This window comes from Telopea speciosissima, chromosome 11, assembly GCF_018873765.1.
Source record: "Telopea speciosissima isolate NSW1024214 ecotype Mountain lineage chromosome 11, Tspe_v1, whole genome shotgun sequence".
Lineage (NCBI taxonomy): Eukaryota > Viridiplantae > Streptophyta > Magnoliopsida > Proteales > Proteaceae > Telopea > Telopea speciosissima.
The window spans coordinates 47,336,763-47,358,567 of NC_057926.1; the positions used below are offsets into that span (position 1 = coordinate 47,336,763).

General features: G+C 41.4%; 1 protein-coding gene, 1 long non-coding RNA gene and 1 pseudogene across 2 annotated transcripts; 2 read left to right on the forward strand and 1 right to left on the reverse strand.

Annotated features, from left to right (window-relative positions):
* The first annotated feature begins 1,069 nt into the window (after nt 1–1,069).
* The window catches only part of LOC122646003, a 31,374-nt pseudogene continuing 10,638 nt past the window's right edge, over nt 1,070–21,805 (forward strand).
* Nucleotides 3,574–19,060, reverse strand: LOC122646009. Its single transcript, XR_006330548.1, has 3 exons — nt 18,983–19,060; nt 18,495–18,499; nt 3,574–3,653 (listed from the first exon to the last, which is right to left on the reverse strand). It is a non-coding gene; the product is annotated as an uncharacterized LOC122646009 (long non-coding RNA).
* Nucleotides 17,923–20,143, forward strand: LOC122646007 (beta-glucosidase BoGH3B-like). The gene is made up of 5 exons (XM_043839459.1): nt 17,923–18,008; nt 18,131–18,276; nt 18,632–18,878; nt 18,985–19,272; nt 19,369–20,143. The coding sequence occupies exons 1-5, from the start codon at nt 17,931–17,933 to the stop codon at nt 20,107–20,109; spliced, it is 1,500 nt and encodes a 499-aa protein (XP_043695394.1). The 5' UTR covers nt 17,923–17,930; the 3' UTR covers nt 20,110–20,143.

The window sequence follows — 21,805 nt, forward strand, 5'->3', positions numbered from 1 at the left end:
GTAGGAATTAAAGTAGGAATTGCAATTGAGAAGATCCACATCCACACGGTTTAGCCTCATCACACTCTCCACGCATAGTATCTTTCCTAATTAATGAAGCAATTGATGAAGTGTGTCCAACCCACACTCTATTACTTAATGTGGAACCCTTTAAGTCTAGTAGAGCTGTAACTGAACCAGCTAGGTTGGTTCCAGACTGAATTTAAGTTCCGGACTGAATTTAACTTAAACCGTTGACTAAGTTGGGTCTCCACTTGGTCTGCTACCAATTTCGGACCTGTAATTGGCTCTGAGATATACGTCACATTCGTGCAGTTTATGAAAACAAAATATACATGCAACTAGGTCTAAGATGTAACATTCACCTGCACAAAATAAACATGATTCATTCTCAAATGAGCATGCAACTTGCTCCACATTCTATTTTTACAAGAGACGTACACAGAAATATTCAAACATGTAAGTCGGATTCTCACGAAACAGAATTCATCATAATCTATAAAAATTCAATCAAAAAAAATTTCTAAAAAGAGAAGATCTCAGGATCTGAATTCCACATACAGTCGCCCTATCTTTATTCAATAAAAAAAAACGTTTTTTTTTTTTCTTTATTAGTCATGTAAACTTGGGTCCTATCTTTATTCAATTAAAAAGACGTTTTTTTTTTTTATTTATTAGTCATGTAAAGTGTAAACTTGGGTCCTACCTTTATTCAATTAAAAAAACGTTTTTTTTTCTTTATTAGTCATGTAAACTTGGGTCTACTAATAAAGAAATATTCCACATTCTGTTCGAGATGTCGACAGAAATATTCCACATTCAAGCATCTAAGTTGTCTCACGAAACCGAATTCACTAAAATCTATAAAAATACAACCAAAAAAAAACTATAAAAGAGGAGATTTCAGAATCTGAATTCCACACACAGTCGTTAATCGTAATTCCTAGAAAGGCTAAGAAAATATGAAGATTGAACCATGGTGATCGCCATTGCCCCTCTCTCCACCTCTGTTCCTTTCTCTTTCTCTTCATCTTCATTTTCCCTTCTGCTTCAGCTTCAGCAGAACCAGCTCAAGCTGGTTACAAGGATCCAAGACTCCCAATCGAATACCGAATCTCAGATCTCCTTTCTCGGATGACTACTCATGAAAAGATCGGCCAAATGGCCCAAATCGATATCTCCGTCGCCTCTCCTGATGTCCTTACTAATCATTCCATCGGTTCGTCCCCTCTGTTTTCTATAGTTTTCTAAGGCTGTCCGTGTTTGGTATGCATTCTAGGTTGATTTCGCATTCTCTGATGGTAAAAACAATTATTTTTATCATTTGAATGCATACCGAACACAGCCTAAGTTTTTCCTTCTTGTTTGAAGCTTAATTTTCTTGAATTCTTTGAAGCTCAAGAGGATGAAAACACTGACGATGAGGGTTGTCCTGGTTATCAATTTCAGGGAGTGTAGTGAACGGAGTAGTGCCAGTCGGTCATCCTGTTATAGCGCCAAACGCGACCCCTGCAGTGTGGGCGGACATGATCGATGGGTTCCAAAAGTCTGCGTTGTCGGCAAGGCTTGGGATTCCCATGATATATGGTACTGACGCAATCCATGGCCATAATAACGTCCTCGGTGCCACTATTTTTCCTCATAACATCGGCCTTGGAGCTGCAAGGTTTCTCTATCTTCCTCTTTCTCTGTTTGTAGATAATTTGTTATCAGATTTTTGGCCAATATTTTCCTGTTTTCTCATTTTCTTGTTTTGTTCTGATGAAGGGATGAGGATTTAATGGTGAAGATCGGAAGTGCCACTGCTTTGGAGGTTCAGGGCACCGGAATGCCGTACGCTTTTGCTCCCTGTATTGCTGTAAGCTCTCTCTCTCTCTCTCTCTCTCTCTCTCTTTCACTCTCTCTCTATGGTAAGAGCGAAGTCGGTCATTCAGATTTCAGAGCAGTGAAGCTATACAACCGTTGCAGGAATGTTCATGCTGTCCGGTTCACAGCCAAAGAAATGAAATCTAAAAGAACATTTTAGAAAATACAAACACCTAAGCCGAAATTTATGAAGCCAAAGGAGTGAAATTATCCAATTTCTTTGGTTGGAAGCACAGGTAGCAGGAGCATTTTTGCAACCTGGGTAGCAGCAATTTTTTTTTTTTTTTTTTTCCTCTTTTCAAATGATGGATTATGTATGTGAAATATTTTAGTTTATAGGAAGCCCATGCCTGTTTGGGATTAATTTAATTAAGGGTTACCACTTCTAGAAACCTTCTACCTACTTTAAATGTCTTTGTAATAAAAAAGATTAACCAAAAGAATCATGCACAATTGTGTAGAGGCGGTATTAAAAAAGATATATATTGTTATATAAATATCATTTAATGCAGTATTTATATAATAGGATATATATTCATTGAAAAAAAAATACATGTTGTGTAAAAGAAATTTAGAGTAAGGATTCAATTTCTTAATTCATTATTTTTGTTAAGATAAAATTTTTTTTAATTAATTCTCATTTAAAATGATTTTTAATTATTATGATTAAGAAATCTTATGGTCTCAATTTTTTTTTATAAGTTTCTACCTGTATTAATAAAAAAATTCTTAGTTCCAACCTAAATTACTAGTGGAAAGGCACCTCAAACCCTAACTCACTAATCGGGTTAGAAATCGCAGGAGCAGCTTTCTCATCCCTAGTAGTATAGTATCCATTGTTCTTATACCATTTTGATGAAAGAGTAGGTTCCCGGTCCCTCAAAAGTAGCACCTACTTTGGATAATCAACATCTCTTACCACAGCTGTGGTCTCGTTCATCTTTTAACTAATTAATCTCTTTGAAAATGGTTGGGGTTTTTGGTGTGTGGAACTGCAGGTGTGTAGGGATCCGTGGTGGGGTCGATGCTACGAGAGCTACAGCGAAGATACGCAGGTTGTGAGGAGCATGTCCAAGATCATACTAGGCCTACAGGGCTACCCTCCTCACAATCATACCCTTGGTTACCCCTTCGTCGCTTCTGGGTACTTGCTTTTTCTCTTTAAAGTGTATCTCCATTATCACACCTATTGAGATCGGATCCTCTACACATACGTGCACCTGAAGTCTAGGCAATGTTTGGTATGTATTCTAGGCAATTTTGCATTCTCAGACAATAAAAACAACTATTTTTACTATTCGAGAATGTGAAATCGACCTAGAATGCATTCCAAGAATGAATACCAAACGCAGCCCTAATGTCATTATACTATTTTATCTTCTATTTGTATTGTATCATAAATCTGATATCAGTTCAACACCGATACCAATATAGTATGATATGACCAATTCAATCGATACCGATTCCCAAAACCGTGGTCCCTAGTTATTTATTGGATGGTAGAGATTCTAAATTATGATGATTGTTATTGAATGGATCCATTACAGGGGAAGGAAAGTGCTGGCTTGTGCAAAACACTACACCAGCAATGGTGGGACACAAGGAGGGGTCGACGAGTACAACACAGTGACCACATATGATGACCTGTATCGCCTCCACATGACCCCTTATATTGATGCAATCGCCATGGGGGTGTCAACAATCATGGCTTCTTACTCTAGTTGGAACGGGATCAAGATGCATGCTAACTCTTTCCTCCTCACTCGCATTCTCAAACAAGAGATGTCCTTCCAGGTAGCATAAAATTATCATACAACATCTCTGAATTTAAATTTCTACCCTTAACTTGGACCTGACTCCCTAGTGGTCATCACTTTGTGTGGGCTGCTACATGGGACAGGGTATGGTCATATCAGACTGGAAAGGAATTGATCGGATGACCAACCCACCCGGTTCACACTACAAAGAAAGCCTGAAGGCAGCCATCAATGCTGGAATCGACATGGTCATGATCCCTTACAAGTACCAACAATACCTCACATACATGACAGAGCTTGTGTTGTCCGGCGAGATTCCTATCAGTAGGATGACGATGCTGTGAGGCGAATCCTTAGGGTGAAGTTCATTCTTGGACTTTTTGAACAGCCCATGGCTGACCGGTCTCTCCATCCCACGGTTGGACACAAGGTTAGTCCCAAAACCCAACTGAATTAACCAATTTCATTGATATGGGTATTTTGGTCATTAAATTTGGTTTAACTTTTCAACCTTTTGGACCCATAGAAACACAGGGAATTGGCAAGAGAAGCTGTGAGGAAGAGCTTGGTGTTGTTGAAGAACGGGAAGGGAGAGGAGAAGATGCTTCCTTTGAGTAAGAATGCCCCCAAGATCCTTGTGGTTGGGTCTCATGCACACAACATCGGCTACCAATGTGGAGGGTGGACTGTTTCATGGAAGGGCACCTCAGGAAACATCACCAAAGGAACAACCATCTTAGAAGGCATCAAGAGGGCTGTTAGCATGCAGACCCGGGTCGTGTTCCAAGAAAAACCCGACAAGCAATTCGTTAATAAGAACCGGGATTCTTCCTATGCAATCGTGGTTGTCGGTGAGCTCCCATATGCGGAAACAGACGGTGATAGCAAAGAGCTCAGGCTGGCACTGGACTGGGAGGAGACTATCAAGACTGTGTGCAAGGAGGTGAAATGTCTGGTTATCATTGTGTCAGGTCGACCTGTTGTGATAGAGCCTTATGTTGACATGATGGAGGCATTAGTGGCTGCTTGGCTTCCAGGGAGTGAAGCTGGAACAGGGATTGTTGATGTTATATTTGGGGATTATGATTTCCAGGGTAAGCTTCCGAAGACATGGTTCCGGCGGGTCGACCAACTGCCGATGAATTTTGGAGATCCGTATTATGATCCGCTGTACCCGTTTGGGTATGGGCTCCAAATGGGTATCCAATCACACAAAAGAGGCTCTGCATCTTCTTTTTCATCTATTTGATTAGTAATGGTATAGATTATAACAAAAAATTTGTACATAAAGGGCTATATGAGGATCTGAAGTGTATTTTTGTTGTAGCATTTGTATAATTGTTGTTTTGATCAATGAAAATTTATGAAATACCAAGGCTGTGTTTGGTATGCGTTCTTGGAATGCATTATAGGTTGATTTTGCATTCTCAGGTAATAAGAAGAACTACTTTTATCATATGTGAAATCGACTTAGAATGCAAGCATAATAGGAGGTTTTTTGCTACATTCATGGAAGCGGAGGCAATCCAAGATGGATTATAGAGGTTGAAGTAGAAATCGCAACCAAGGAATATCGATTGGGGAAACAATTACCATTAATCCAAAGGAAATGTCAATTAGTGTAACAATCTTATTTAGTTTATGAAGGGGAGCGGATGGCATACACTTTTTTTGAGCATTTTTTGAATTCAGGTTTTTTCTTTGCTTGACAAGTAACATTTGGGAAAGAAAGCCTTAGTAAAAGGAGACAATAATTGTGCAAGCTAAATCTATAAAATAAGTAAAGTATACAAACCACCATTGTTCATCAACTAGAGCAGTAGTTGCCGAGTATGTTGATAGGGGAGTCCATAATCAAATCAAATCTATGTCAAAAACGAAGTCCCACACATTGTTGGAGGAGGATTGAAACACACTATATTTTTAGATTCTAAATCGTATTCTTCAATATTAGATTGAGTTGTCTGTGTTTACAATAAATTACATTTTCTCTTAATCTTTTTTTTTTTTATTCATGTTGTGTTTTTGTTTGGGAAGAGAGCAGACCTCGGCACAATGGTAAGGTTGCTCCATTGCGACCTAGTGGTCATAGGTTCAAGTTAAGAAACAGCCTCCTCCAAACCATGCAGTGGCAAGAGCCTGATGTACTAGGTACACCAATGGTGAAGCTCATGCACCAACAAAAGTGGCTTCTCTTTGTGAATCTTGACATCCTAATAGATAAGATCTCTTCTTTTTTTCAATAATATTTTCATTTCTTTTTTATGAGAAAAAAAATGTCTAATTATTCATCTGTTCAATTTGAACCTACGCATATCTTGCAATGCGGAGAAATTAATCTTTAAAGATTCGGTGTATCTAAAGAAAGTTGAACAACAGCAAATGCAAGAGGTTAAAAAAAGTTGAAAACATATAGCAAAGCATGTGTTTGAGATGGATAAAAATGACCAAATTAACCGTCCAACTTAAGGAAAACAATTTACCAATAAAAAGAACCGTCATATAGGCGACTATGAAAAGATAATTTTTTCAATTAAAAGGAAAAAAGTTTTCCTTCACTACTCGATGAATAGTCACCACACCATCCCAGGATTCACAAACCCTATGAGGTTTTAGTAAGTTCCCCCAAAATATCCTCCGGTGCACATCTGAATCCATTCACCGTGGCTGAAGGAAAACTCGTCCTAAAAAGAAAACCGTAAGCAATTAAAAAAAAAAAACATTAATTCATGTTTTTCTTTTTTTGGATGAATAAGAAATTATATAAAAGAAGAGAGAAACTTTCCCCCCAAAAGGAGGAGAAAGAAAAGAAAATACAAGGAGAAAAACTTCACAACCTACAGCCAAGGCAAGCTGAAAGGACACAGCCCAAAGAAGAACTAAAGGACACAATCAACCCCAAACAAAGATTACGAGATTATAAAGTTAATCTTCTTCCCGTTAGGGTTGTAGGGAGGAATGGGAGCAACTACCCATCTCCCGGCGTGGTTGCATGAGGCAACGGAAGGATTCGGCATATTAATTCATGTTTTTATTTGCTCCAATCTTAAATCTTATACAAGTATACTAATTCAAATTTAAAACATGATTTATTGAGAAAAAGACAACCCGTGAAAATAAAAGGTCAAAATGCTCTAAACTCAAATGTGTGAAGATTATTAAATGCGACGAGATCTATTACCTTGTTCTATTTTTCTTAATGGCTCAGTCATGATTCATCCATGACACAAGATAAGAAGACTCACTCAATAGGGAATAAATGAACCCATCGGATCTAACATGAACCAGAGAATCTGGTTGCATATTTTCATTTTTTATTGGAAAAATTACTTGTACACCCCTTAGAATATTGCCTGTTTTCTTAATATTCTCCATTTTTCAAAACCTTACTTGAACACCCTCTGCATTTTATGATTTCTCTCAAGTAGGTCATGTCCGTTAGTTAGCTACCATTTAGTGACGACGTCAAGAGTTAGAAAAATCCTAAATACCTAATCTACCCTTTAAAGGTAGTGAAGTGACCCTTCTTCTTCTTCTTCTTCTTCCTGCAACCCATCCGCCCCTACTCCCTACTGCATTGCATCTGCAACATGACTGTTCTGTGCCCGTGGAATGGAAAAAAAATTGAAATAACCCTAAGAATTCCATATTTCTAGATACAAAGGCTGGTTCTAGGGTTCTTGGTGATTGGTTCCATCTCATTTTAAATTCATCGACAAAATAGAAATTGGTGCTCAAGAACCCTAAAATCTGTCTCTGAATTTAAAATACATCCATAGTGAGAGTTTATCTCTAAAAGAATTTAAGATTAAAAGAGGGGAAAGATTTAATAGAACCACCAAGAATGTCACGAGAGGGGATGGGAATGGCTCATCATCTTTGAACGATGACTGTCCCAGGTGGCTTGATTCCATGGATCCCAAATCGGTTCTCTAAGTTTGTTTTGGGACTTCACCTTGCTTTCCTGCAGCTCAATTGAGTGAGATTGAGTCGGGTCTTGAAGCATAAGGGTATCCCTTCATCTGGGGCGATGGCTTCCAGCAGGGGTCAAAGAGAAAGAATGGAAAGGGAGAAAGAAATGGGATTTTCTCCTCAAACTTTTGATATGCTTCATTTTATCTCAACCCATCTGGGTCTTGTACCACCTTGCTTCAATTAGCTTTGAGCCCTATTGAATCCCTTAATTGTTGAGATCTTCCCTCTACTGCAACTGCCCTCAAAATCAAAGATGGGATCGGTGAACTATTGAGAAATCTGGAAAAGATAAGGACGTTGATGATTGGCTCCTAATCTTCTTCAATAAAAACAGAGAAATCACTCACCTGTTTTGAGTTTTGAGATTAATAATACATATTTGTGGGTTGTAGCAGGAAGAAGAAGAAGGGTAAGTTTGTCATTTAACTTCATAAGGGTAATCTCATTACACCCTATCATATGCTTTTGACAGTCACCTTTAAAGCACAATGTGTTAGGCATCGGTTGTGTAACCAGCCTTAGTAATGAGCCCTGGGTTTGTTTTTTGTTTTGTCTGAATGTATCCCTTTTGTAATTTACCCATCTTTTAATATACACATTGCTGATCTTTAGCAAAAAAAAAAAAAAAGACTACCCATCCATATCCCCTTTATGATTTTTTAGAAAGTGAAAAATTTCATGTGCAATAACTTTATCGGACAACATCTTTGTCGGTTGACACCAACACTAATACCTGGCAGATATCCTATTATTGCATGGTACCACGATCACAATGGTATAATTGTAAGGGTATTGATGTAATATCTCTTCATATGTTCTAATATAATCTACTTGTATTAAAGCTCAGGCTGTGAGGGGCAATCTAGTAATTAGCCCATCTGACCTAAACCCTAATTTCTCTATAAATACTAGTTGGAAGTAGCAGCCTGGGTATTCCAAACTCGATACTCAGGGTGTAATGCTTTAAACAATCTTATGCTTAAACCCTAAACCCTAACAATAATGGTCAAAATACCATATGGTTTCGGTATCTTTGGGGGTAAAACTTTTCGTTATATCCGATACAATTTGATATCATCCCCATATCTGATCTGATACCGATACTCGATATTGATCCCCCGATTCTCAATACTTAAAACCATAAACTTGGTACGAACGATCTTGGTGAGTCGATTTGCCTACCTATATATTTACCACTATTTCCCGCAAAATGCTTCTGCATTGCTATGTTTGATGTATCCAAATTCCTAATCTGTAGTACTTTCTCTCTTGGCTTGTTTTGAGTTACTTTAATTTAATTTCAATTTTAAGAATTGGAAGAGAAAAAAAATCCTAGACAGACACGTTTACAGAGGTTCTCTAAACAACCCTTGGAAACAAGAGAAATGACCTGATTGGGCCGCATGTCAAATTTGATATTCAAATTCACTCATACACATCGTTTCATGGTTAATTTTCTTTTGACTGAAACTTAACATGTGAACTATATCTCGTAGGATCTCATTATCTTTGTAATTATTCTTGTAATTATCATCCATTACGGATTCAATTCAAGACAACCGATGCAAATGCATCTTCTCATCATTTATCCTCTCATTATTATCTTCTTGTCATGGTATCATCAATCTAGGTCTCTAGCATCGATTCTAGTTCTTCCTCTATGGGTACCGAGAATGCATCTGCTTCATCGACTATGTTTACTTTGCCGATGTCTTCTACCTATTATCTCCATTCGAGTGATCAACTTGGAGCAACCTTGGTGACTCCTCTGCTAGATGACAATAACTATCTTGCATGGCACCAATCCATGTTAATGGCCATGGAAGCAAAAAACAAATTGGTTTTCATTGATGGCACTTTACCGAATCCAGATTTACACGACACCATGAGGGGGCATACTACGAAGCTTCTAATTATAAGAAACATTATTGGGATTCAGATTAACCAAAAGCGGGTTTTGATCACAGCCTAAGGATGGTAAAATAGATACCAAAACATTCCTCCAATCAGAAAAGAATTCATAAATTGTCATTGCCCTGTCTAAGACTTCTTTAATTACAAAAGGGGTTTTTTATTTTTTTTTATTTGAACATGTAAACTTGGGTCTACTAGATTCGAGGTCAACAAAACCAAAATTATTAATAATATTAAAAACTCCAGGCACGCCAGTCCTACGGAACGAGATTTAAGTACTCTAACCGTCACATCAAAATTAAGAACTTCGTTGAAATCTCCCACTAAGATTATAGAATGGCACAGATACGTTTCAAACACCAAGATCTCATTCCAAAAACTAGCTTTTACAGTCAAAGGGAGGGAGAAGGGGGGATGGGGGAGGGGGGGGGGGGGGTGGGGGTGTGGTGGTGGTGGTGGTTTTGGTGGTGTATGCGTGCAGCTTGTCAATGTTTTTTCTCCTTATATTTTGTGATGTCAAGTGTATAATTTGTAAGGGAAAATCAATGTTACTTGGTTGCATCGTTCCATCGCCAAGTCATTGGAGCACACAAATTTACTGTCTTACCTAATGTGAAATCAAAATATCCATCCATGTTAATGACCCTGTGTACGTTCTCATTGGCCCCTTGTGCTGATACAAGGACTTACACGACCAAGCAAGGATCTCTTTCCCATTTGTAATGTAGATATGAGAGTGTTTTTCCATTTAATGTTGTAGACCTAAACCTACAAATCTAACTCCTCTCAGGTTCCCTGCCCGGTCAGGTTCGTAGATTCCTCTCATAGGGGGTCAGAAATGGCTGAACACACTGCCCGGGTGGGGTGAGGTCGTCATTTCCACCCTCCCTATGAGAGGAACCTACGAACTTGACTGGGCAGGGAACCTGAGAGGAGAAAAATTCTAAACCTACTTTATCATTAGATTAACCAGATGATCACCAAAGCAGTGCTACATATGGAATACAAGAAAAAAAGAGACAGGAAAAAACATATATACTTGTCTTTCCTTCGTTGTGAGGTACCTACTTGGCTACTTCACTATGGGCATTAATTGGAGAAAAGAGTACTTGGGACATTCAACTCACAAGGGGTAATAACGATCAAATCATGGGTTTTTCCTATTCGTAAAGTTGATTTTTCCCTTTGTTTTAGTATTATGTTTTTTTTACCCTTACCTTTTAGGAATAATTTTTCTTCCACCAATAGAGGACAATTCACCCACCATCTTAGGGTTCACAAATCCCTCCTAGGGTTTTGGTATGTTCCAAAATACTCATTTGATATCCTTTTCCGCCCTCTTCCCCCTTATGGTATCCCATTCACCGTGGATAGAGGGAAACTTGGTCCTATCTTTTATATCTATTTTTTACAGATTAGGATCCTCTATTGCGCGGCTACCCTAACTGTTCTACTACGCAGATACAACAAGGCACGAAATGATCGTCTTACCCCCACTCGAGCAAGGCACTCGAGCAGAGGTAAAGCAATCATTGCACATCTTTTTATGTTTGCGCAGCAGTGCAATTGGGACAGCCTGTGAGGACAATGACATGACGGGGGATCGTCACGTGTCCATCTCATCCCTCTTTGGGGAGAAGAAAGAGGAGAATTGAATGTTTGGAGTCGCCACCTAGAGGAGGGTCTAGGACCCAAGATTGTAGTATAATGACTCTCATAAACGCCATTTCGAGGACAAATGGTATATTGGTCTGGGTACGGGTCAAGTTACGGTCCGAGGAATGTATTATGCACCCCAATCTGCCCGAACTTGGCGATCTTTCTATTACTTGGCTAGGCAATGGTATAACATGCTTTGATAGAACGTAAGATGCAAGAACAAAGAAAATAAAACACAATGAGGGTAAAAAAGAGCACATACCCGGAGGTTTGGCTGCGAAACAATGGTTATTATACAGGAATGTAAAATAAAGGACTCAAGACCTAAATAACTTAAGCATGGTGGATTCAAGGCTAAGCATGAAGAGATGATAAAAAGAAAGAGACAGAAATGATGGCTAGGCCTGTGCATGTGGTGGAATGTGTATAACGATAATAAAACACGAAAACATGTGTACATGGCATGTGAGAAGACTCGTAAAATGAATACATGAGAGAATCTTAAATTACGGGGGATGGGGATCATACAAAAGTGCATGCATGGAGACAAATAAAAGAGTGATATGCATGAACATAGAAAGAAGAAGAGAGAGGACAGAGAATGTGTGATCATCATCTAGAGAGATGGGATCACACCCCTTCAGGAGATGTAAAGCGAAAATTAAAAACGAGAAATCAAGTAAAATGTAAAGGAAGAATAAGCTCTTACCTAATGAGAGCAAAAGACTAAAGAAAAGGAGGTTTCCCTTTTGTAAGTCAGGAGATTTGTATGTAGGAACAAGTTTCGCCGCTTGTAAGGCTTCTCTTGTCTCTTGTACTCTAACACTTCGCAATCAAGTCGAGATTCCCAGATTGGTGTTTCCAAGTCTTGAGGTAGGGAAAATGATAAACCCAAAATCACACCGCCACACTCCACTATAAAAGGGAAGGTACTCAACGCCCATCAATCCATCTTGAATATCTTGAATTCTATTCACTCATCTGTTTGCTCAGAGAGATCTAACTTAGGCATAGGAGAGTCCTAGGCCGGAACCACACCAGTTCTCCTTTGTCACTCTGGACCTTTTGCAGGTTACGGCAGTCAAAGGGACCACCGGATGATTTCTTGACGCAATAGATTGGCGCCGTCTGAGGGAACGACGCTAGCCATCGCACTTGCTTGTTTCCATAACTGTTCATACCGTGGCGCCGCGAGGTAAGAAGATCGTTCCCTCTACCTACAATGCTGCGAGGGAGGGGAACGGATCACCTCCTCCAAAGAGCTCATGCCGCAGAGCCCTCGACCATGTCTCTCAAGAGAGAGAGGTCCCTGAGAACCAATAAGTTGGGGCAATCGACCTCAACCCTGAAGTAGCCATTGAAGCCGCCACCGCGGAGCCAGTACCTGATCCCAACGCACCAGTAACTGTGGGTCAGATCAATGACTTGCAGTGATAGATCCTCTACAACCAATAATTCTTCCTCGACTGCCTGAGGCAACGTGCAACATCCCACCGTCACAGGACAGATCCCCGACAGAAGCAGAGCCCTAGGAGGTCAGCTCCCAGGGGTGATAGGTCCGAGAGACACACCAGGCAGCGGGGAGATCCCTCCAAACATCTTAGGAGAATGGCGGACCTCCCGGTACAGTCGGACCATGGGAGAACACCATTGCAGAGATCCGTGGTACCCAGTCCAAAAGGCTCAATAAGAAGATTAGTGTTTCGAGGTCGACTATGGGGGAGTTACGCACTAGGATGGAGCCAGTCCTACAGAGAAGAAAGCCCCTCACATTCACGTCAAGATTCATCGTGATGTGACCCTTCACCATCTCGCCAGTACTCAAGGCGGGAGGGGACTTCCAAGAGAAGATGAGAACGAGGTCACAGTGAACCACCAATCAGACGTGAGAGACAGTCACAGGATGAGGAGCTTGGTAAGAGACTCTCAGATTTGGTCGAAAAGTTGGAAGGGTTGAAGAAGCAGACCAAGGGCGAGACACACTCGATCCCCGGGTAGCATCCATTCTCGGAGCAGATCATGTCAGCCTCACTCCCATCCAGGTTCAGGTTACCCACCTGCGAACTCTATAACGGTACCACGGACCCTAATGATCACATCAACTACTTCAACAGGATGATGACCCTATACGGTGGATCGGATGTGGTCTCCTGTCGAGCCTTCCCTGCCTCCCTTAAGGGTGCAGCCACTTCGTAGCTCTCCAGACTACGTCCAAGGTCGATAGGTTCGTTCGCAGAGCTGTGTGAGCAATTCGTCACTCGCTTCTAGAGCAGCGTCAAGTAAAAGAAGACCACGATCAATCTATTGAATGTGATACAGAACCCTGGGGAGTCCCTCAGGGAGTACGTCACCAGGTTCACCAAGGAGTCCTTGGAGGTCAGAGACTTAGACGACCAGACCCAGCATGCAGCCTTGGTTGAGGGCATCAGAGACATGGACTTGAGCAAAGACCTGACACTTCATGAGACCCGGACCATGAAGGAGCTTCTAGAGCGGTGTAACGAGTTTGCCAATATGGCCGAGGTATTACAAGCTCGGAAGAAGGTGATCGAGGCCACGCTACAAGATAACAAGAGATCAGTGTCGGATGACTGTAAAGAGAGCAACAGGTCGAGGTCCGAGGACGACCGTTAATGGCCACGGACAAGAGACCATAGCCAAGAGACCACGGCCAAAAGACCACGACCAAGAAGCCACACCCAAAGGGCCATGGTCGTCATCAATGGGCATCACCTATCAAGAGAGAGAAGAAGAGAAAAAATGAGAAAAAGAAAAAGAAAGAGGCCATGGCCAAAAGACCACGACCAAGAAGCCACGGCCAAAGGGCCATGGTCGTCATTAATGGGCATCACCTATCAAGACAGAGAAGAAGAGAAAAGATGAAAAAAAAAAAAAGAAAAGAAAGAAAGAGGCCAAGAGGCCAAGGCCTAGAGACCACGGCCAAAGGGCCATGGTCGTCATCAATGGGCACTGCCCAAAAGCAAAGAAGAAACGAGAGAAGAAAGAAAAATAAAAAGGGGGTCTTTGGCCATGACCAAGGACTGCGATCGACAGGCCATGGGCATGAATGAGGTTCGAGGTCGAGGTCTGAGGACGAGGTTCGAGGTCCGAGGTCCGAGGTCTGAGGTCGAAGTTCACGAGGGTTCGAGATTAAGGTTCGAGCAAAGATGTATCTGTGGCCAAAGGTCAAATCAAGTCAAATAAAATAAAATAAAAAGGGGCTACAGCCAAGGACTATAGGTGACAAGCCATGGACGAGGTTCGAGGTTCGAGGTCCGATGTTTGAGGTTCAAGGTTCGAGGTCTGAGGTCAAAGTTCGTAAAGGTTTGGGGTCCGAGGTCGGAGTTCATAAGGGTTCGTGGTTCAAGGTTCGAGGTTCGAGGTCCGGGGTCAGAGTTCGCGAAGGTTCGAGGTTCGAGGTCAGAGTTCGCGAAGGTTTGAGCTCCTAGGTCGGAGTTCACGAGGGTTCGAGTAAAGATGTGTCTGTGCCAAAGACCAATTCGAGTCAATATCGGTAAAAAAAAAAAAAAAAAAAACAAAAAAAGGGGAAGTACGAGACGTCATATTTGACACGAGTTCAAGGTTTAGAGGCAGAATCCGAGAAGTTCGAGATGGTTCAAATGCCAAGGCGTAAGGCCTCCAAGGCTCGTTGGCCACCAAGGTCCATAGACCACCAAGGCGCAATGCCACCAAGGTCCTTGGACCACCGAGGTCAAATGACCACTAAGGCATAAGACCACCAAGGTCCACAGACCCCCAAGACTCAAGGCCACCAAAGTTCGACAACCACCAAGGCTCAAGGCCACTAAGGTTGAATGACTACCAAGGCCTATTTGCCACATACAAAGGGCAAGGAACAACAACACCCAGAAGGGAGACAAATCTCCAAAAACAAGAATGAAAAAGGCTACTCTCTTGAACACTCCGGTCCAAGAGAGTGGGGGGCAAATGATAAACCCAAAATCACACCGCCACACTCCACTATAAAAGGGAAGGTACTCTACCCCCATTGATCCATCTTGAATATCTTGAATTCTCTTCACTCATCTGTTTGCTCAGAGAGATCTAAGTTAGGCATCGAAGAGTCCTAGGCCGGAACCACATTGGTTCTCCTTTGTCACTCTGGTCCTTTTGCAGGTTACGACACTCGAAGGGACCACCGGACGATTTTTTGATGCAACAGGAAGTTTGGAGGATTGTGGTGTTCAAGAGGTAAAGAGGCAATAGACTAGGGCTAAGTGGGATGCCAAAGCTAAGAGCTTAATGGTTTTGAATGGAGGCTAAGTATGGGTGTAGGGGGGCACTGTCTCTGGACTGGGGACTAAGCAAAGTTCCTTTCAAATTCGTGTAAGGTTGGTGGAATCCGGATCGTCCAAGTAAGGAGTCTTTGCATCGACGGTAGGTGTAAAATCAAGTTAAGGACCAATGGATGGGGGACAAGTGCTTAGTTGCCTTAGGAGGTGTTCCTTGGGGTCTAAGGGAGCCAAGATTGAGATCTAAAGTGCTAAAAATAGGCTGAGACGCTAAAGGAATCGCAATCGAAGCAAAATATGGAAGGTTTAGGCTTCTCAAATTTGTTGTTATTTGATAGTGAAAGTGCTCGATTCGATATGAAGTGGGGCATGGTCGACATCGAGTGGCTGTCGATGAACAGGACTCGGCATTGAGGCAAATGGATCGGTTGTCGATTACCATTGACTGAATGTCGAAGTTAGACAGATAGTAAAAGTGCACTGTTCGATAGTGAGGTGGTATGGCTCGATGTCAAAGGAAGGTGGGTTCGGTGTCGACTCGGGGCCTTTTTGTGTCGATGTAGGTTTTAGTATCAATGGGGATGGTTTGGACTATTTGGGCTAGGCTGATCCCAAGGATTCTGGGTCATGGCTAACCTTTCCAGAGGTTCTTGGAAGTTCAGGTTCAGGCTCCAACAAAGGGGAATGGATGATCGGTAAACGGATTCGGTAGTGCATACTGACACTACAGATACACCGGCTCTAGGCTTTGGAGGGTGTTCATCATCGTTATGCAAAACCTCCGGGAAAAAAGACAAAATAAGGTGTCTACACAACCGCGCGCAGCTAGAGATCCCAATCCATTTCTTGCGTGACAAACACAATGAATGAAACTCTGCACATACGTACATGTGAGAGGTAACCATCTGCTCTATTTTTACCATTTACAAAGGATGGAGGAATATTTATGAAAACAAAATAAACATGTAATTGGCTCTGAATTGTATATCACATCGTGGAGTTTATGGAAACAAAATATAAATGTGATTGGGTCTAAGATGTAACGTTCACCTGCACAAAATAAACATGTTCCATTCTCAAATGAGCATGCAACATTCTGTTTTTACAAGAGACGTACACTGAAACATTCAAATATCTAAGTCGGATTCTCACGAAACAGAATTCATCATAATCTATAAAAATTCAACCCAAAAAAAAAACGTTTTTTTTTCCTTTATTAGTCATGTAAATTTGGGTCTACTAGATTGGCGGTCAACAAAACCACAATTATTAACAAAATTAAAAAGCTCCCGGCACGTCAGTCCTACTAAGAAATGAGATTTAAATATATACTCTAACCTTCACATCAAAATTAAAAAGTTCGTCGAAATTTCCTACTAAAATTCTACAAAGGCGCAGACACGAGTCAAACAGCGAGACCTCCGCAGTCCAAAATGGCGGACGGGGCGGGGCGACGGCGGACGTGTAGATGATTCATTCTCAAATGAGCCTGCAACATGCATTCACATTCTGTTCTTACAAGAGCTGTCGACAGAAATATTCCATATTCAAGAAAGGCTATAAAAAGAGGAATTTCGGAATCTGAATTCCACACACAGTCGTTAATCATAATTCCTACAGAAAGGCTAAGCAAATATGAAGAAGACAGAAGAAATCCAAAGGAAAACCTCCCATAGCCATGGTGATCGCCATTTCTCCTCTCTCCACCTCGGTTCCATTTTCTTTCTCTTCGTCATCTACTTCATCTTCCCTTCTCCTCAAGCTCGTTACAAGGATCCAACACTCCCAATTGAAAACCGAATCTCAGAACTCCTTTCTCGGATGACCACTCATGAAAAGATCGGCCAAATGGCCCAAATCGATCACTCCGTCGCCTCTCCTGACGTCCTTATTAAACATTCCATCGGTTCGTCCCCTCTGTCTTCTATAGTGTTGCTAAGCCTGTGTTTAGTATGCATTCTTGGAGCACATTCTAGGTTGATTTCACATTCTCGGATGATCAAAACAACTATTTTTATTATTCGAGAATGCGAAATCACATAGAATGCATACCAAACACAACCTAAGATTTTCCTTCTTATTTGAAACTTAATTTTCTTGAATTCTTTGAAGCTCAAGAAGATGAAACACTGACGATGAGGGTTGTTCTGGTTATCAATTTCAGGGAGTGTAGTGAACGGAGTAGTGCCGGTCGGTCATCCTGTTATAGCGCCAGACGCGACCCCTGCAATGTGGGCGGACATGATCGATGGGTTCCAAAAGTCTGCGTTGTCTGCAAGGCTTGGGATTCCCATAATATATGGTACTGACGCAGTCCATGGCCATAATAACATACTCGATGCAACTATTTTTCCTCATAACATCGGCCTTGGAGCTTCAAGGTTTCTCTGTCTTCCTCTTTCTCATTTTATGTGAATCTGTGCAACTGTGGGAGAAACAGAAGCTTGAGATCATTTTCCTGTTTTCTCATTTTCTTGTGTTATTCTGATGAAGGGATGAGGATTTAATGGTGAAGATCGGAAGTGCCACTGCTTTGGAGGTTCTGGGCACCGGAATGCCGTACGCTTTTGCTCCCTGTATTGCTGTAAGCTCTCTCTCTCTCTCTCTTAAGAGCGAAGTCGGTCATTCAGATCAGTAAAGCAATACAATCATGGTCTCGTTCATCTTTTAACTAATGGTTGGGGTTTTTGGTGTGTGGAACTGCAGGTGTGTAGGGATCCTCGTTGGGGTCGGTGTTACGAGAGCTACAGCGAGGATACGCAGATTGTGAGGAGCATGTCCAAGATCATACTAGGCCTACAGGGCTACCCTACTCACAATCATACCCTTGGTTACCCCTTCGTCGCTTCTGGGTACTTCCTTTTTCTGTTTAAAGTTTATTTCCATTTTCACCCCTATTGAGATTGGATCCTCTGCAAATACGTGCACCTGAAGATCTAGGCTATGTTTGCTATGTATTCTAGGTCAATTTTGCATTCTCAAACAATATTTACTATTCGAGAATGCAAAATCGACCTAGAATGCATTCCAAGAATGCACACCAAACGCAGCCCTAATATCATTATACTACTTTACCTTCTATTTGTATTCGTATCATCAATCCAGTATTAGTTCAACACCGATACCAATAAAACCATGGTCTCTAGTTAATATTGGACGGCAAATATTCTAAATTTTGATGATTGTTATTGAATGGGTCCATTACAGGGGAAAGAAAGTGCTGGCTTGTGCAAAACACTACGCCGGTGATGGTGGGACACAAGGAGGGGTAGACGCGCACAACACGGTGACCACATATGACGACTTGTATCGCATCCACATGACCCCTTATATTGATGCAATCGCCATGGGGGTGTCAACTATCATGGCTTCTTACTCTAGCTGGAACGGGATTAAGATGCATGCCAACTCTTTCCTCCTCACTCGCATTCTCAAACAAGAGATGTCCTTCCAGGTAGCATAAAATTATCATACAACAACTCTAAATTTACGTTTCTACCCTTAACCTGGTCCTGACTCCCTAGTTGTCATCACTTTGTATGGGCTGCTATATGGGACAGGGTATGGTCATATCAGACTGGGAAGCAATTGACCGGATGACCAACCCACCCGGTTCACACTACAAAGAAAGCCTGAAGGCAGCCATCAACGCTGGAATCGACATGGTCATGATCCCTTACAAATACCAACAATACCTCACATACATGACAGAGCTTGTGTCGTCCGGCGAGATTCCGATCAGCAGGATTGACGATGCTGTGAGGCGAATCCTAAGGGTGAAGTTCATTCTTGGGCTTTTTGAACAGCCCATGGCTGACCGGTCTCTCCATTCCATGGTTGGACACAAGGTTAGTCCCAAAACCCAACTGAATTAATCGATTTCATTGATATGGGTATTTTGGTCATTAAATTTGGTTTAACTTTTTAACCTTTTGGACCCACAGAAACATAGGGAATTGGCAAGACAAGCCGTGAGGAAGAGCTTGGTGTTGTTGAAGAACGGGAAGGGAGAGGAGAAGATGCTTCCTTTGAGTAAGAATGCGCCCAAGATCCTTGTGGTTGGGTCTCATGCACACAACATCGGCTACCAATGTGGAGGATGGACTGTTTCATGGAAGGGCACCTCAGGCAATATCACCAAAGGAACAACCATCTTAGAAGGCATCAAGAGGGCTGTTAGCAAGCAGACCCAGGTCGTGTTCCAAGAAAAACCCGACAAGCAATTTGTTAATGAGAACCGGGATTCTTCCTATGCGATTGTGGTTGTCGGTGAGCTCCCATATGCGGAAACAGACGGTGATAGCAAAGAGCTTAGACTAGCACTGGACGGAGGGGAGACTATCAAGACTGTGTGCAAGGAGGTGAAATGTCTGGTTATCGTTGTGTCCGGTCGACCCGTTGTGATAGAGCCTTATGTTGACATGATGGAGGCATTGGTGGCTGCTTGGCTTCCAGGGAGTGAAGCTGGAGCAGGGATTGCTGATGTGATATTTGGGGATTATGATTTCCAAGGTAAGCTTCCGATCACATGGTTCCGGCGGGTCGACCAGCTGCCGATGAATTTTGGGGATCCATATTATGACCCACTGTACCCGTTTGGGTATGGGCTCCAGACGGGTATCCAATCACACAAAAGAGGCCATGGTGTTTCATCTTCCTCTACATCTTCTTTTTCATCTATTTGATTCGTTACGCTATGGTATAGATTATAACAAAAAATTTGTAGATAAAGGGCTATATGAGGATTAGAAGGGTATGTAGCATTCATATAATTGTTGTTTTGATCAACGAAAGTGTATGAAATACCAAGGTTGTATTTGGTATACATTCTTGGAATGCATTATAGGTTGGTTTTACATTCTCGAGTAATAAAAACAATTATTTTAATCATATGTGAAATCGACTTAGAATGCAAGCATAGTCGGAGTTTTTCTGCTACATTCATGGATGCTTAGACAACCCAATATGGATTATAGAGGTTGATGTAGAAATCGCAACCAAGGAGTATCGATTGGGGAAACAACTACCATTAATCCAAAGGGAATGTCAATAAGCTTAACAATTTTATTTAGTTTATGAAGGGGAGCAGATGGCATACACTTTTTTTGAGCATTTTTTCTGTTTTTTAATTGCATGACTAGTAACATTTGGGAAAGAAAACCTTTGTAAAAGTAGACAAATAATTGTGCCAGCTAAATTTTAAAATAAAATAGAGTATGCGAACCACCATTGTTCATCAACTAGATGAGTAGTTGCCGAGTACGTTGATAGGGGAGTCCATAATCAAAATCAAATCAAGTCTAGATCCAAAAAGATGTTTCACACATTGTTGGAGGAGAATTGAAGCACACTATATTTTCAGATTCTAAATCACTAGTGTCTTTCTTAAACCATTCTTTGTCTTCTTGAATATCAGATTGAGTTGACCGTGTTTACAGCAAATGTCATTCTTTCTCTTAATAATTTTTTTACTCATGTTGTGTTTTTGTTTGGAAGAGAGTAGACCTCGGCACAATGGTAAGGTTGCTCCATTGTGACCTAGTGGTCATGGGTTCAAGCAGGAACCTGATATAAATGGGTACACCAATGCGTCCAACTTAAGGAAAATAATTTACCGATAAAAAGAACCATCATATAGGCCACTAACAAAGATAATTTTCCTAATAAAAAGGAAAAAGTTTTCCATCACCACGAGGTGAAGATTCACCATACCATCCCAGGATTCACAAACCCTACAAAGTTTTAGTAAATTCCCCAAAATACCCTTCAAAAACACATGGAATTGGCAAGAGAAGTGTGAGGAAGAGCTTGGTGTTGTCGAAGAACAGGTAGGGTGTCACGCCCCCATCCCAGACAAGGGATAAAATACATTATAAGGGGTGACTAGGACAACGCTTGTCATCCTATTAAGCTGCCAGGATCACTGACACAGTGTCCCAACGCACAGTCATAACTAATATTAGAACAATATAATATCAGAGTGCGGAAAGGAAAATATTACATTCCAAATGATCAGTAGTTTTGCGGAAGCGTATAAAATCAATAATTACAAGATAATCAAAGCCTAGATGATAAATACTGTAGTTAATCCATTTTTCATTACCATCTAATAATGATTAACAAGGGTATAACAGTAAATATTTTTACATGGGCCTACGCCCTAAAATAAAAAAAAAGGGGAACAAGTCCCTAGAGTTCTCACGGCCCGTAGGCGCAATTGTCACAAGGACACCCGTTGCCATGTTCCTCTAACACAGCTTCCGGCTCCTCCGTACCTGCATCATAATCTAAAAATTGTGTACACGAGGGGGTTAGCTCTCCACTGAGCCAGTGAGGGAATGGGGATGCACAAACACACAATTCACATAGTCCAATGATGCA

What these genes read in the sequence shown, in the direction of transcription:
- LOC122646007 (XM_043839459.1), top strand. Translation starts at nt 17,931, where the DNA reads ATGGTGAAGATCGGAAGTGCCACTGCTTTGGAGGTTCTGGGCACCGGA. An exon ending in TACCCCTTCGTCGCTTCTGG is followed by an intron (nt 18,277 to 18,631) that starts GTACTTCCTTTT and finishes GGTCCATTACAG; the next exon opens with GGGAAAGAAAGTGCTGGCTT. An exon ending in AACAAGAGATGTCCTTCCAG is followed by an intron (nt 18,879 to 18,984) that starts GTAGCATAAAAT and finishes TATATGGGACAG; the next exon opens with GGTATGGTCATATCAGACTG.